The sequence below is a fragment of the Macrobrachium rosenbergii genome, chromosome 20 (genome assembly GCF_040412425.1).
Source record: "Macrobrachium rosenbergii isolate ZJJX-2024 chromosome 20, ASM4041242v1, whole genome shotgun sequence".
Classification (NCBI taxonomy): Eukaryota; Metazoa; Arthropoda; class Malacostraca; order Decapoda; family Palaemonidae; genus Macrobrachium; species Macrobrachium rosenbergii.
This window is the reverse complement of record NC_089760.1, coordinates 36,825,001-36,840,382: the sequence shown is the minus strand read 5'-3', so window position 1 is coordinate 36,840,382 and position 15,382 is coordinate 36,825,001. Positions and strand designations below refer to the sequence as shown.

The 15,382-nt window shown below is 35.3% G+C and overlaps 1 protein-coding gene across 1 annotated transcript in view; it reads left to right on the top strand.

Moving 5' to 3' along the window:
• The window catches only part of LOC136849273 (osmotic avoidance abnormal protein 3-like), a 162,722-nt gene that overhangs the window by 61,591 nt on the left and 85,749 nt on the right, over positions 1-15,382 (top strand). Inside the window, exon 4 of the mRNA XM_067122569.1 lies at positions 13,834-13,986. Coding sequence (XP_066978670.1) covers positions 13,834-13,986 — 153 coding nt within the window. The remainder of the gene's footprint in view (positions 1-13,833; positions 13,987-15,382) is intronic.

Below are 15,382 nucleotides of genomic sequence, written 5' to 3'. Positions count from 1 at the left end.
CAGAATAACCACAGGATTGTGTGTTCTGTAACCGAAAGAGATATCTGTGACTACAAAATTGTGTGTGGGTGTGTGTGTGTGTGTGTTTCTTTTTAGAGCAAAAGTTGAATATGAGGGTAATAATCACGGCATTAAGAGCTGCTATAAATCATTTCACATTCAGTTCACTTCAATAGATTTCCCATAAATCGTAGTCTGTAAGTGCGGGTCATTTTTATGAAATTTTAATGGAGTCTTTTTGTGTTATTTAGTTAGAACTGAATTATACAGCTAGCTACTTTTTATTGAAATAAAAAATCTTTCGAAATCGTACATTTACTTGCGCAAAGTTAATATTTTTCTATTTTCAGCTGTCGAAGGTCATTTCCTGAACATGATATTTGTAGCAAATAAAAACACACTACTGTAGTAATTTCTGAGAAATATACACATTTTAATTATTTATTATTACCCGTTTTAAATTTTACACTGTTAGATGGTTCAATGCACTTTCATTGAAATAATGCATTCAGCCAGTATGCGATGGGTCATATATTATTACATTTCAGCCATTATGATATGTTTGGTAAAAGTAACTTCAGATTAATGCCACCTTCATTTGAAGCAGTCGAAGTACTCATGTTTTTTTTTTTTTTTTTTTTTTTAACGTTAGTTTAACCAGACCACTGAGTTAATAACAACTCTTCTAGGGCTGGCCCGAAGGATTAGACAAGCTGATAATGATGATATTCACTCCCGTGATGACACTTGGTGATGATGAAGATCTAAATATTTTCAGCATCACTTCATTTTAATTCAGTTAACGTTTTGCTTTTTTGTTAATTTTTTATGCATATTTTCCGAAACTCTTCCCAATTATTCAGCGTCCATTGCTCTACATGAATTGTAATGGTGATAAGGCCATTAAACTCGAATGACATTTTTACACTTACATTTTACATCTCTTCCACTTCACTTCTGCTCTTCCTACAAAGAATTGGTGTCTGACTAACCTATCCCACGTACTCTATTATTAAGTGGTCATCGATGCAACCTTTGCATTTCCAAGTAAAGCCGTCCTGCCTGTGTTATGTGACCTTAAAGTTATCGGAAATCCTTGGGTTGTGGAGTACATCGGTACTGGCTGCTTGCTACTAGAGCTTGTACACGTATATATATATATATATATATATACACATATATATATATATATATATATATATATATATATATATATATATATATATATCTCAGTACAAAAATCGCATTTCCTCCATGAGAATAATGTGTAACCTTGCACAGCAGACCTCCAAAGGAATAATCTAATATATTAACTGTATCGCCAAAGTAAGGAATGTGAGCCTTACCAAGCTTCATACATCGAGATTGGGTTGATTAGGACTTGTCTCTCGAGAGGACTGACCAGCTACCATCAGGACGGTGCGGTGCCATGTAGTGGCACTACCTGGAGAAGCATGGCATTGTTTCACTTAAAGAACTATTGACAGAAGGGCGAGAAATACTGGACTACCACAGGAGCAAGAGCGCCTCTTCAGTATCGACGTTTTATATATTAAACAAAAACCTTCGATTAATTTACAGTACGAAGAATTATTTATACTTCGATACTGAAACAACTTCCTGACTTTCGGACTCCAAGAATCAAGATTCTACTCGCTGGAAAGAGAGAGTTTCAAGTCTATATACATATATATATATATATATATATATATATATATATATATATATATATATATATATATATATATATATATATATATATATATATATATATATATATATATATATATATATATTCATATATATATGTCATACATATATGTATATATATTATATATATATGTGTGTGTATATGTATATATATGTATATCTTCAGTGAGTAGAATCTTGATTCTTGTAGTCCGAAACTCAGAAAGTTGTTTCAGTATCGATGTATAAATAATTCTTCATGTTGTAAATTATTCGAAGGATTTCTTTAATATATGAAGCGTCGATACCGAAGAGGCGCTCTTGTTTCTGTGGTAGTCCAGTATTTCTCGCCCTTCTGTCAACAGTTCTTTAAGTGAAACAAGGCCATGCTTCTCCAGGTAGTGCCACTTCATGGCACCGTCCTGAAGGTGGCTGGTCAGTCTTCTCGACAGACGAGTGTTAGTCACCCCAATCTCGATGTATAAAGCTTGGCAAGGCTTACATTCCTTACTTTGGCAATACAGTACAGTTTATATATTAGATTACTCCTTTGGAGCTCTGCTGTACGGGGTCCCAAATTATTATCAAAGAGAAAATGCACATTTTTTTTTTATTGATAGCATAGTGTGGTGCTTATACCCGCCGCGCTGTCAGTATGATAAACGTTGGCGATTGTAGAGTCTTTTACAATGCATTCATCTTTGGAGACCGTCGTCATGTGATTTGTATAATAAAAGGCTACCTTTCCTTCGTTGTTGTTTCACTCTCCGCTCTTTCTGGTAACCCACTCAACGATGTGTATCGGTCAGAGGGGGTTTCCCCTCTTTGTTGATGTGAATGTAAATTTGATTTAAAAGTATTGGTTTAGTTTGAATTGCACGTACTTCGATGTTAAAAGCCCTGTGCTGATGGCTGGGGTTTTTCCACTATGTGACTCAACCCTTTTGGGCGCTCTGAATATGTATCTTTTAGTGATGCTACGACTCTCATTGGATGGGAAGGGGTGTTCAATAAACTAATAGCCTCTCACGAGTGGTGAAGAAGTACGAGTGAGTTTTATCCCTGACCATCAAGGTCGACTGTAACCATTATTCACCGATGGGTCCTCCTGGTTTATCGACACTCCCTGAGACACGCTTTTGAAGATTGAATCCCATCCAGTTTTCATTCTCTTTTAATGCAGAGGTCGATTGGAGTGGCAATGAGACCTGCCTGAAGAGTGAAATACGTCTTGGCTATAAATATATATAGCCGTCGGTGTCATTATTTGACAACAGCGATACCTTGAAATCGGTAATTTATAGTCTTAATCAACTATAGTTTGCAATGATTACGCAGTGTAGCGTGTGTGTGTGTGTACACACACACACACACACACACACACACACACACACACATACACACATACACACACACATATATATATATATATATATATATATATATATATATATATATATATATATATATATATATATATATGTATATGTATATGTATATATATATATATATATATATATATATATATATATATATATATATATATATATATATATATATATATATATATATATATATATATATATATATATATATATATATATATATATATATATATATATATATATATATATATATATAAATAATGGAAAACTTTCTCTTTCTCTAGTTCATCAAATCATACCGGCAAACGAAGGCCATGTTTCAGTATCTGACCCGAATGTCAAAGGGAAGAAAAATGCTGTCTCGTGCTCAGATAAACATATGAAATTATAAAAAAAAAAACTCTGGAGAGGGATTTGCACTTTCTTGACCCAAACACTGTTCCTACGCCCACCCCCACCCCCTCACTTCCCCTTCCGTCTTCCTCCCATACTCTATCCCAGGGTTGCTCTCAGGTTTCCTACCAGTCCGATACCTGACCCCACCCACCAAGCAGACCCCCCCATTTCCCTTCCCCTCCCTCCGTCGTCACCTCCCCACCCCTTTGTCCACCGTCGACCGCCCTTGTAATCTTGTTGGGTAGGCACGGATTTAGGACATCGACCCTCTAAGTGATAATGATATGTGTGCCGCACCACATCGGTGAAAATAGTTTGGTTTATGGACGAGGTTCTCGTTAATGCGAATGGCGTAGGGGTGGTGGTATAGAGAAGCTGTGTTCGGCAGTGATGGAAGAGCAACGCGTTATTAATTTTTTTTTATTGTGTTTCGTAAATAAAAATAGAAGTACACTTATTGTTTTTGTGGTCTGCTACTTCTTTCTAATGAACACCATTCATTAGAAGCTTGAATTTCGAGTCAATGGCCCCTTTGGTGCACTTATTCCATATGAATAGGGTTCATCTTCTGAATAATAATAATAATAATAATAATAATAATAATAATAATAATAATAACTTATGATAGTTGTCGTAGTAATAGTAAAACAGTAAGATTCGACACAACACAATACTAATTTAATTTGAGAGCAATTAGATTTTGCCCTTGAGAATATTCTGAATTTATTAAATATCATGATTTTTACTGTAACTCCGCAGCTTGGCGTGGAAACAGCAATGGTCATCGGTGTCTGTGGCTGATAAAATTTTGCCACCATTATGATATGCATATTTATAAACAGACACATGCACGTGTTGCATTTCTCCTACTTCAAAGGGCATTGTCATTCATCTGATGTCTACAGACGGACACACAAAATCATTTGCATTTCTCTGTATTACTACAGAGTCCCATTATCCTAATTACACTGAATCTTACTGCCTGATTGCACAGGCAAAAATAACATTTTCAGCCTGGAATTTTACTCCCTGGAAAAAAAAATTCACATCGTATTTGAATTTTTGCACAAATGAGGTAAATTGACCGTTGTTATCTCAGGATTCGTCAATTACGGATTACTCCGGTCCTTGGTCGCTGTAGAAACGACATTTTTTCCGAATTCGGGACAGGCGAAGGAGAAGGCTTCGTATTTTCGTCGACACCTATTACAAACACTCGTGTTTTGTGGAATGTCCTGTAACATTCACACGCTACCTAATATCGATATGGCGTTTTGATGGAATCATTCGTGGTGTGACCTTGGAGAGAGAGAGAGAGAGAGAGAGAGAGAGAGAGAGAGAGAGAGAGAGAGAGAAAATGTTTGCTGTAGAAGTAAATAAGAGAAATACTTTATTGTAGAAGGAGAGAGAGCGAGAGAAAATGTTTGCTGTAGATGTAAAGAATAGAAAAATACTTTTTTTTTAGAAAGAGAGAGAGAGAGAGAGAGAGAGAGAGAGAGAGAGAGAGAGAGAGAGAGAGAGAGAGAGAGAGAGAGAGAGACCTTACCTTACCTTACAGACCTTACAATTCGTTCGGGTTGCCCCAGGTCCCTCAGTGTGAGGCGCCTTTGATGTCTACCAGAGAGTTGCTAACGCATCTTCCGGTATATTTTGCATCTTCCAGTCTTGGATGGTCTGGGATGCATCTTAGATATTTGTCGAGCTTATTCTTAAACACATCTACGCTCACTCCTGTTATGTTCCTCAGATGAGCTGGTAGCGCATTGAATAGACGCTGCATTATCGATGCTGGTGCGTGGTGGATTAATGTCCTGTGTGCTTTCCTTAATTTTCCTGGTATAGTTTTTTGGCACTATTAATCTACCTCTGCTTGCTCTTTTGATAATTTTAGTTCCATGATATTTTCGGTAATTCCTTCTATCTGTTTCCATGCTTGAATTACCATGTAGCGTTCTCTTCTCCTTTCAAGACTATATAAATTTAAGAATTGTAGTCTTTCCCAGTAGTCAAGGTCCTTAACTTCTTCTATTCTAGCTGTAAATGACCTTTGTACACTCTCTATTTGTGCAATATCCTTTTGTAGTGTGGGTACCATATTATATTGCAATATTCAAGTGGACTACGTACGTACGTTTTATAAAGCATAATCATGTGTTCAGCTTTTCTTGTTTTGAAGTGCCGGAACAACATTCCCATTTTTGCTTTGCATTTTGCCAATAGAATTGCTATTTGATCATTGCATAACATATTCCTATTCAACATCACACCAAGGTCTTTAACTGCTTCCTTGTTTGTGATTGTCTCATTATTAGGTCCTTTATATGCATATAGCATTCCTACTTTATCACCATAGTTCATTGATTCAAATTTATGTGAGAGAGAGAGAAATTTCTGCTATAGAAGTGAGAAAAGAGAGAGAGAGAGAGACAGAGGGGGAGAGAGAATATTTACTGTAGAAGTAAAAAAAGAGAGAGATGCCTTACTGTAGAATTAGAGAGAGAGAGAAAATGTTTGCTGTAGAAGTAAAAAAGAGAAATACTTTACTGGAGAGAGAGAATGTTTGCTTTAGAAGTAATAAAGAGAGAAACACTTACTGTAGAGAGAGAGAGAGAGAGAGAGAGAGAGAGAGAGATCCATGAATCGGGGGGGAAAAAGTGACAGAATCGAATCATACCTGGAAATGAGATGACTGCAGAACACGACGACGGCAACGGGTCAATATGAGATCGTAATTCGTCCAGAAATACGAGGGTCAAGTGGTGTCATGGATCTGTGAGAACGACCTCGCCGGGTAATTTTCTTTTATAACTCTTCTGAGTAACGAGATGAAGAATGGAAATAGGGTAGGCTGAGTCATTCTCTCTCTCTCTCTCTCTCTCTCTCTCTCTGTCCTTTTAGAGTAAAGAATTTCTCTCTACTTTCACAGTATGAAATTTCTCTCTCTCTCTCTCTCTCTCTCTCTCTCTCTCTCTCTCTCTCTCTCTCTCTCTCTCTCTCTCTCTGGCCTTTTAGAGTAAAGAATTTCACTTTCTCTCTACTTTCACAGTATAAATTTCTCTCTCTCTCTCTCTCTGTCCTTTTAGAGTAAAGAATTTCTCTCTACTTTCACAGTATGAAATCTCTCTCTCTCTCTCTCTCTCTCTCTCTCTCTCTCTCTCTCTCTCTCTCTCTCTCTCTCTCTCTCTGGCCTTTTAGAGTAAAGAATTTCACTTTCTCTCTACTTTCACAGTATAAAATTTTCTCTCTCTCTCTCTCTGTCCTTTTAGAGTAAAGAATATCTCTGTCTCTGTCTCTACTTTTACAGTATAAAATTCTCTCTCTCTCTCTCTCTCTCTCTCTCTCTCTCTCTCTCTCTCTCTCTCTCTCTCTCTCTCTCTCCTTTGAGAATAAAGAATTTCTCTTTCTCTCTACTTTCACAGTATAAAATTTCTCTCTCTCTCTCTCTGTCCTTTTAGAGTAAAGAATATCTCTGTCTCTGTCTCTACTTTTACAGTATAAAATCTCTCTCTCTCTCTCTCCTTTGAGAATAAAGAATTTCTTTCTCTCTACTTTCACAGTATGAAATTTCTCTCTCTCTCTCTCTCTCTCTCTCTCTCTCTCTCTCTCTCTCTCTCTCTCTCTCTCTCTCTCTCTCTCTCACACACAACTTATTTGGACATATTCAGTCACTCATGTGTTAAAAATATGCAATGTTAAAATTATACTAATGTATGTGTACGTATATTTTGTCTTTCCCATCGCTGTTGATAAGGAAAATATTCGTAAATATTTATTTCATGTTAATGATAGGTCAATGTAGCGTAATTCTTTTCTTTTTTGGGGGGGGTTGAGGGGCTCTGACAAGTAGGTTGCTTTTGGCTCTGTTTGTTTGTTTTTAGTAGGATTACGCAAAAAAAAATTGTTAGTGAGAATTTACGATAATTTTATCAAAGGTGGACTTTGTATCATGCAACAATAATTGATTATAAATTCCCTGGCATCATAACTCATAATTTCTTTAAATGTCATTTTGATCAAAAGCTAACCTGTTCGATGGATTAAAGGCCAACCATTGGGATTAGGACATTACTTGAAATGTCTATTTGGTCACAAACTCTTTTGTTCGGTGGATTAAGGGCCAACTGTTGTGTTTGTGACATTAATCCGTCTGAAAATCCGGTCACGGCTATTCGGTGAGATCTTAAGAAAGATAAGTATTGGTTGAAGAACTAATCCGGATCCAGAGGGCAATTTCCTCTCTTATTTGGGCCATCTATTTTTAATCTGCATAATTTCGCAAACATTATATTCGGTCATTGACACCTCAGACTTCTTTCAGGAAAATGAATTTCTAAATTTGAGAACTGAACTCGTAAATCAGAATGATTAACTATAAAGAATTCCAACGCACTAACTTCCGGTCCATGAATAGATTCGAATTATGGAACTGCATAAATTCATTAGGGTTAAAAAGAAGAAGAAAAAAAGAAGAATAAAAGGATTCCGACATCAAAGAGGTTATTCGGGGAAAGATTGATCCTTAGTAAATTCCTGGCGAAGTTGATGAGGTTAGATGAAGTTTAAGAGGAGGGAATTATCGAGAGAGAGAGAGAGAGAGACCAAGAGAGAGATTGAAGAGAGAAGAGAGAGAAACTTACATTGAGAGAGAAGAAGACAAGAGAGAGAGAGAGAGAGAGAGAGAGAGAGAGAGAGAGAGAGAGAGGGGACGGAGCCAGAGAAACTGCAGAGAGGGGAGAGGAGAGAGAGAGAGAGAGAGAGAGAGAGAAACCCACTGAATTGCATACGGGGAAGGAGAGGGAGAGAGGGGCCCACCAAATTGCACACGGGAAAGGAGAGAGAGAGAGAGAGAGAGAGAGAGAGAGAGAGAGAGAGAGAGAGAGAGAGAGAGAGATCAGATTCAAATTGCATACGGGAAGGAGAGAGATAGAGAGACCCACCACATTGCTTACAGAGAGAGAGAGAGAGAGAGAGAGAGAGAGAGAGAGAGAGAGAGAGAGAGAGAGAGACCAACCCACCAAATTGCCTTCGGGGAAGGAGTGACATAATGACAATGTTAATGCGTTAATGACAGCTCTCGCTGGCCTAATATGACCGGGACCTAAGATTTAGGTCCAGTGACTCCGTGTCATTATGCCTTGACCTCCCTCTCGTAAATGACCACTCTTCCTTCGCTGAGGAGTTTAATGACTGTAATGAAGAGGGTCCTTAAAAGTTTTGAAGTTCACTGAAATTTCCTTTGTGCCTTTAAACAGTTGATGACGTAAGAGAACCATTCTGGTTAGGTGTTTGTGTTTTATGTTTTGGCAAAAGTTTTAAATTTTATCCCTGAGGCTTTCAAATAAATTTAACTTCTAAGAAATATCCCATTTCACTCTTAAGGTAATGGAATAAGCACCTATGATTTAACCGAATTAAATCATGATTACAGTTTGGTGTTTTTGTACTCTCTCGTGGGAAGCAAATGACCTGTTGCCATTTCCGTGATTGAAAACAAAGTACTGTTATTTTCGTCTAGTGAATTACGTGCTACAAACTTGTGTGATCAAAATGAAGACAAAGATATATAATTTAGCTATAAATGAATTCATATTTTTATTTACATTTTTCAACCAGCAGAGATCATTGAAAGAGTTTCATTCTCACTTTCATTTTCAAAAGGGATTAAAATATGGAGTAACATACATAAATACATCAAAATGAAGACAAAGATATATAAATAGCTAAAAACGAATGATTATTTTTATTTTTATTGTTTAATCGGTAGTGATCACTGGAAGAGTTTCATTCTTACTTTCATTTTCAAAAAGGATTAAAATATAGAGTAAATTGCATAAATACATTCATAATCTGTTTTATTTATTACTCTTTTGTCACAGTGTTGTGAAAAACACCATATATTGGCATTTTCACGACTCTTCTCTCAGCGATTCGCCGCGTATTGTTCAGTTATCGTTTACTGCTGATTAATGGAAGTTGGTTATTATCAGCCATGTTCAAGAGAGTAATAATAATAATAATAATAATAATAATAATAATAATAATAATAATAATAATAATAATAATAAAGGTCATCGTTACTTCAGCAGATTTGATAAAATCATTTCTACTGAAGCAGCTATATATAACTTCAATGTAACATGTTGAAAAGAGGGTGTCCTACCTATACACACAATAATAATAATAATAATAATAATAATAATAATAATAATAATAATAATAATAATAATAATAATAATAATGTGAACGTAGGGAAATCGGAAACCTCCTCCAAGACTGAGCATTCCTACACCCTCCCCCCCCCCACTTCTTTCCCAAAACATGATCACTTGTTGGCATTCATGAGACACGCACCTAATCAAATTTTCGTAAAGCCCCAAACATAGCGTTTTGTGTAATACTACGAACAGGCGAAACAAAAATTATCATATACAAGAATATAACAATAACGGAAGAATTAGTGATATCTAAAGACTTGGTTTGCTACTGTCAGTTTCACCTCCCCTTTGGGCCTCACCGAAAATGAGGTTGAGAGAGAGAGAGAGAGAGAGAGAGAGAGAGAGAGAGAGAGAGAGAGAGAGAGAGAGAGAGAGAGGGAGAGGGTCGAAAAACTCATAAAACCTGAAAAATCATCTGTAGATCTGTGAATTGAGAGAGAGAGAGAGAGATCCAAAAACTCACAAAACTTGAAAAGTCACCTGGAGATCTTTGAAATGAAGAGAGAGAGAGAGAGAGAGAGAGAGAGAGAGAGAGAGAGAGAGAGAGAGAGAGAGAGAGAGAGAGAGAGAGAGGTCGAAAAACTCACAAAACTTAAAGAATCACCCGAAGATCTGTGAAATGGCGCGACTGTGTCATTCTCCCAGGCACTCAATCCGGATTGAAAGGGGACAACCCCCCCCCCTTTCACCCGCCCCCCAAGTGTGTCTTGTCGATCTCTCTGTCGTGATAAAGTCAGGTTATTGATCTCAAAGCAAACACCGTCAGGTCTGGTCTAGGCCTCGGTCTTTCTTTTACTTTTTTCTTTTACTGTTTTGGATATATCCAGTTTACTCCATTCTGCTTTACTGTGTGGTAAAATGTTTGTATCTTTAAAAGTTTATTTTATAAGGCGGTTATGTTTTATATAACTGTGTGTTCTTTTAATCAAGTTCGACTAAATATGGGTATTATTTAACATGACGCCATAAAAATATGAGGGTAAAATGAGAACGTTTGCAATCGCATCTCGCCCACATAATGTCCGATATATTTAGTACATTATGTACATCACATGCTTACATTCAGTACTGCATCAAAATCAGTGAGTATTGCAAAGGAATTAGTTACATTTTAGACCATGCATAAGCTTTTGCAGCGTGTTATAAACGACGGTATTTATCGTTATAATAAGTGAAACTATTTGTTGATAAATATGTATAGTTTACCGTACTTTGGCTGGCGATAATAACGAAAAACTGTATATATTTGGAAAATCAACTTATCGTAGTTTTTCACAATTCCATAAATTTTATATACGATAAATTTATTAATGTATTTTTTCCAAATTATTTATATACGACAAATTTATTCAGGTATTTTTCCAAAAATTTTATATACGATAAATTTATTAATGTATTTTTCGAAAATATTTATATACGACGATAAATTTACTCAGGTATTTTTCCAAAAATTTTATATACGATAAATTTATTAATGTATTTATATATATACTATATATATGTATGTATGTATGTATTATATACATACTTACATACACACATAATATTATATATATATATATATATATATATATATATATATATATATATATATATATATATATATATATATATATATATATATATATATATATATATATATATATGTATATGTGTGTGTGCTATGTGTGTGTGTGCTGCATGAATGAAAGGCATCCGTCTTGAGCTTTTTCCTTAATAAACATCCGCCCGGTATCATTATTTACGACACGTCGCATCCGAAACGATATCGTATATCAAATAAATAAGCGTCTGCAGTAGGTTCCAGACGCACACGTGTTCAGTGCAGTGCGACTTTTAACGTTCCCAAAGAATATTTCTGGAAATAAAAAAAAAAATCATTGGAATTAGGAGTATTTACATTCCGGGTAGCAGGGTCTGGGGAAGATGAAATGATTATAAATTTTTAGAAAGGAAAATATTAGATATTTTTTACAGAAACTGCGAACACGCGTTCAGGTGATAGTCAGTTTCATCAGGATATTGTATAAAATCATTTGAAATATATGGAGGTAAACGTTGTAATTTTCGAAGAATTTCTTTTTTTTCCATTTCAGCCACATATTTATTTGGAGAAATAAGCAGATAGTCATGGTGCTTCTGTTTAAAAAAAAAAAAAAACTTTATTAATTCTGGATTTAAAACTTTTTATAAAATACTTTTAAACCTTTTATAAAAATATATTAATTCCGGATTTACAACTTTTTATAAAAACAAAAACTTTTTATAAAAATACTTTTAAACGTTTTTATAAAAAATACTTTTAAACTTTTTATAAAAATACATGTACACGGAATAGTCACGAAGAGAAGGGACTTCGCTCTCAAAATGCTGCATAATTAATTTCACAGGTATCATAAAATTCCGCGATTTAACTAAGTAAAAGAACCGAAGTTTCATGTCATTACCAGGAATATAATTACTTGTAATTTTAGAATACTTAAAACATTTCAGCGAAATTATCATGCCCCAAAAATTTAGAGACTTTCTGGTGTCCAAGGGCAGATGAGATTGTCTTTACTTACAACTTATGATAAGGAAATTCTCTCTCTCTCTCTCTTCTCTCTCTCTCTCTCTCTCTCTCTCTCTCTCTCTCTCTCTCTCTCTCTCTCTCTCTGTATATATATATATATATATATATATATATATATATATATATATATATATATATATATATATATATATATATATATATATATATATTTATATTTATATATATATATATATATATATATATATATATATATATATATATAATATATTTATATATATAAAATATATATATATATATATATATATATATATATATATATATATATATATATATATAAAATCTGTGTGCTAACGTGCGTGCAAACGCGATCATATTGATGTTTGTAAGTCCAATATTTTTCATATACATACAAAAATAAGATACCTCGCATAAATCGAAAGGTGCAAAGAGACGCAGCGCTCAGGTATATAACGGTCGGTCAAGTGTTAAAAGAATTAATATTTACCGTGGAATACGTTGTTATTGCCCGCGCTCTACATTTCGTGCTGCGGTACATTTCTTTTTACCGCAAGTTACACTGCTCTAAGTTTTATTTGCAGCCGAATCGTTGGAAACGATACCGCTGGGAGCCAACTGTCACTTAGTCTGGTGAATGATTGTGGTGTGTTTTGAAATTCATTGTTATGTACTTACTATTTTTTTATACAGTATATAGTATGATATCTGCAATCTTTCATACTTTCAGCTTTATAATTCATTTGTTGTATTTTATATCTTGAAATTGTGGGTTCTCAACTTTTTTTGACCTATTTTTTCCCCTCAGATAATATTTCGAAATTAGAATATTTTCCTTCTTGTTTTTTATATATTTAAATATTTTATAACCGTGATATTTTATTTTGCTAATTTTATATATTCATCTTTAACGGTTAGCCAACCGTCTCCTCTTCATTACTGTCATAATTTTAATCCTGAGGATTTTCTGTTCATAGTCCTTTTTGTGTTATCCTAGTAGGGAGTTCCGTCAGTACACCTCACGTGGTGCACTGTATGTATTACTAAAAGGTGGTTGCAGCATCCCTTCGTCCCCCAAAGCTGCATCCACTTCTTAGTCTTTTACTGTACCTCCGCTCCCGTTTCCTTTCTTCAGTTTGCTGTCCAACTTCTCTAACTATGACTTCATAGTGCAAATATGGTGTTGTCTCCCAGTTCCACCTTTGGGTCCTTGTACTTCCTCTCCTTTATTTTAATTTGAATTAAACGCTGAATGGCCAGCTGAAAGTGCTCCAGTGTTTATCGAGTTGAATATAGAATTTAGGCCATTCAGCGCTGAAACGAAAATTGACAGTAAAAGGTCTGAAAGGTGTAACAGGAGGAAAGCCTCACAGTTGCACTATGAATCAATTGTTAGGTGAGGGTGGAAAGTAAGATGGAAGAAAGAGAATATGAAAGGAGGTACAGTAAAAGGAACGAAAGGAGTTGCAGCTAGGGGCCGGAGGCGCGCTGCAAAGAACCTTAAGTAACGCCCCGTATTTGGCCTGACATCCCAAACTTTAAAAATTAATTTCTTCCCCAAACTTCAAAAATTAATTTTTTCCTTTATTATTTTTGATAGTGCGTCGTCCAGATGTCCAACAACACCGCTTGCCTCCTGACGAACCCAGCAGACCCCAACGCCGAGCCAAAGAGCTTTGCCTTCGACGGCGCCTACTTCACCGACTCCACTACCGAAGGAATCTACAATGACGTGGCCTTTCCCTTGGTGGAGGTGAGGTCAAGCAACCATCCTGCTGGTTTGAACTCTCCTCTTTTTTTCTCTCTCTCTCTCGTCTCTTTCTTTGTCCCTTTTTATCTCAGTCTTCTCATGTTTTTATCAGTTTTTTTTATTGCTTTCTTCAAGTTTTGTTCATTATTTCGGTTCTTTTTAATCACTTTCTTCTCATTCTTTGGTTTGTTTGTTTTTTTCTTGTCACGTTTTGATGTTTCGTTTTTATCACTTGATTATTGTAGGAATTTAAAATGTAGTCTAATCTTCGACCATCTTTCCTTTTGGTAGTGTTATTTATTCAACTCTTCATTTTGAGTACGCAATTATTATTACATAACAATAAAACAAAATGGGCGTTTTTTTTTCTATTTAAAAACACTGTGTGAATAAAAAAAAAACACGTTTTCAACATTTTTCTCCGCTTTATATAATTTTTATCACTGTGACCACCTGATTATCGCACACTGGATTTTTTCTCTTCAAATAACATTTCATTGTGGAAAAGGTCATTTTGGAACTGTCAATCATTCATTCATGCTGACTACCTTTTTTACTTTTTCTATGACAGAGTATTATTTTGATGCCCCAGAAAGCTTCTGTAATATCATCCCGATTTTGAAGGCTTCTGTAATATCACCCCGATTTTGAAGGCTTCTGTAATATCATCCCGATTTTGAAGGCTTCTGTAATATCATCCCGATTTTGAAGGCTTCTGTAATATAATCCCGATTTTGAAGGCTTCTGTAATATAATCCCGATTTTGAAGACTTCTGTAATGTAATCCCGATTTTGAAGGCTTCTGCAATATCATCCCGATTTTGAAGTCTTCTGTAATATCATCCCGATTTTGAAGTCTTGTGTAATATCATCCCGACTTTGAAGGCTTATGTAATATCATCCCGATTTTGAAGGCTTCTGTAATATCATAGGCTTCTGTAATCCCTGATTTTGAAGGCTTCTGTAATATCATCCCGATTTTGAAGGCTTCTGTAATATAATCCCGATTTTGAATGCTTCTGTAATGTAATCCCGATTTTGAAGGCTTCTGTAATATCATGCCGATTTTGAAGTCTTCTGTAATATCACCCCCGATTTTGAAGCCTTGTGTAATATCATCCCGACTTTGAAGGCTTATGTAATATCATCCCGATTTTGACGGCTTCTGCAATATCATCCCGATTTTGAAGGCTTCTGTAATATCATCCCGATTTTGAAGACTTCTATAATATCATCCCAAATTTGAAGGCTTCTGTAACATAAGCCCGATTTTGAAGGCTTCTGTAATATCACCCCCGGTTTTAAAGGCTTCTGTAATATCATCCGGATTTTGAAGGCTTCTGTAATATCATCCTGAATTTGAAGGCTTCAGTAATATCATCCCGATTTTGACGGCTTC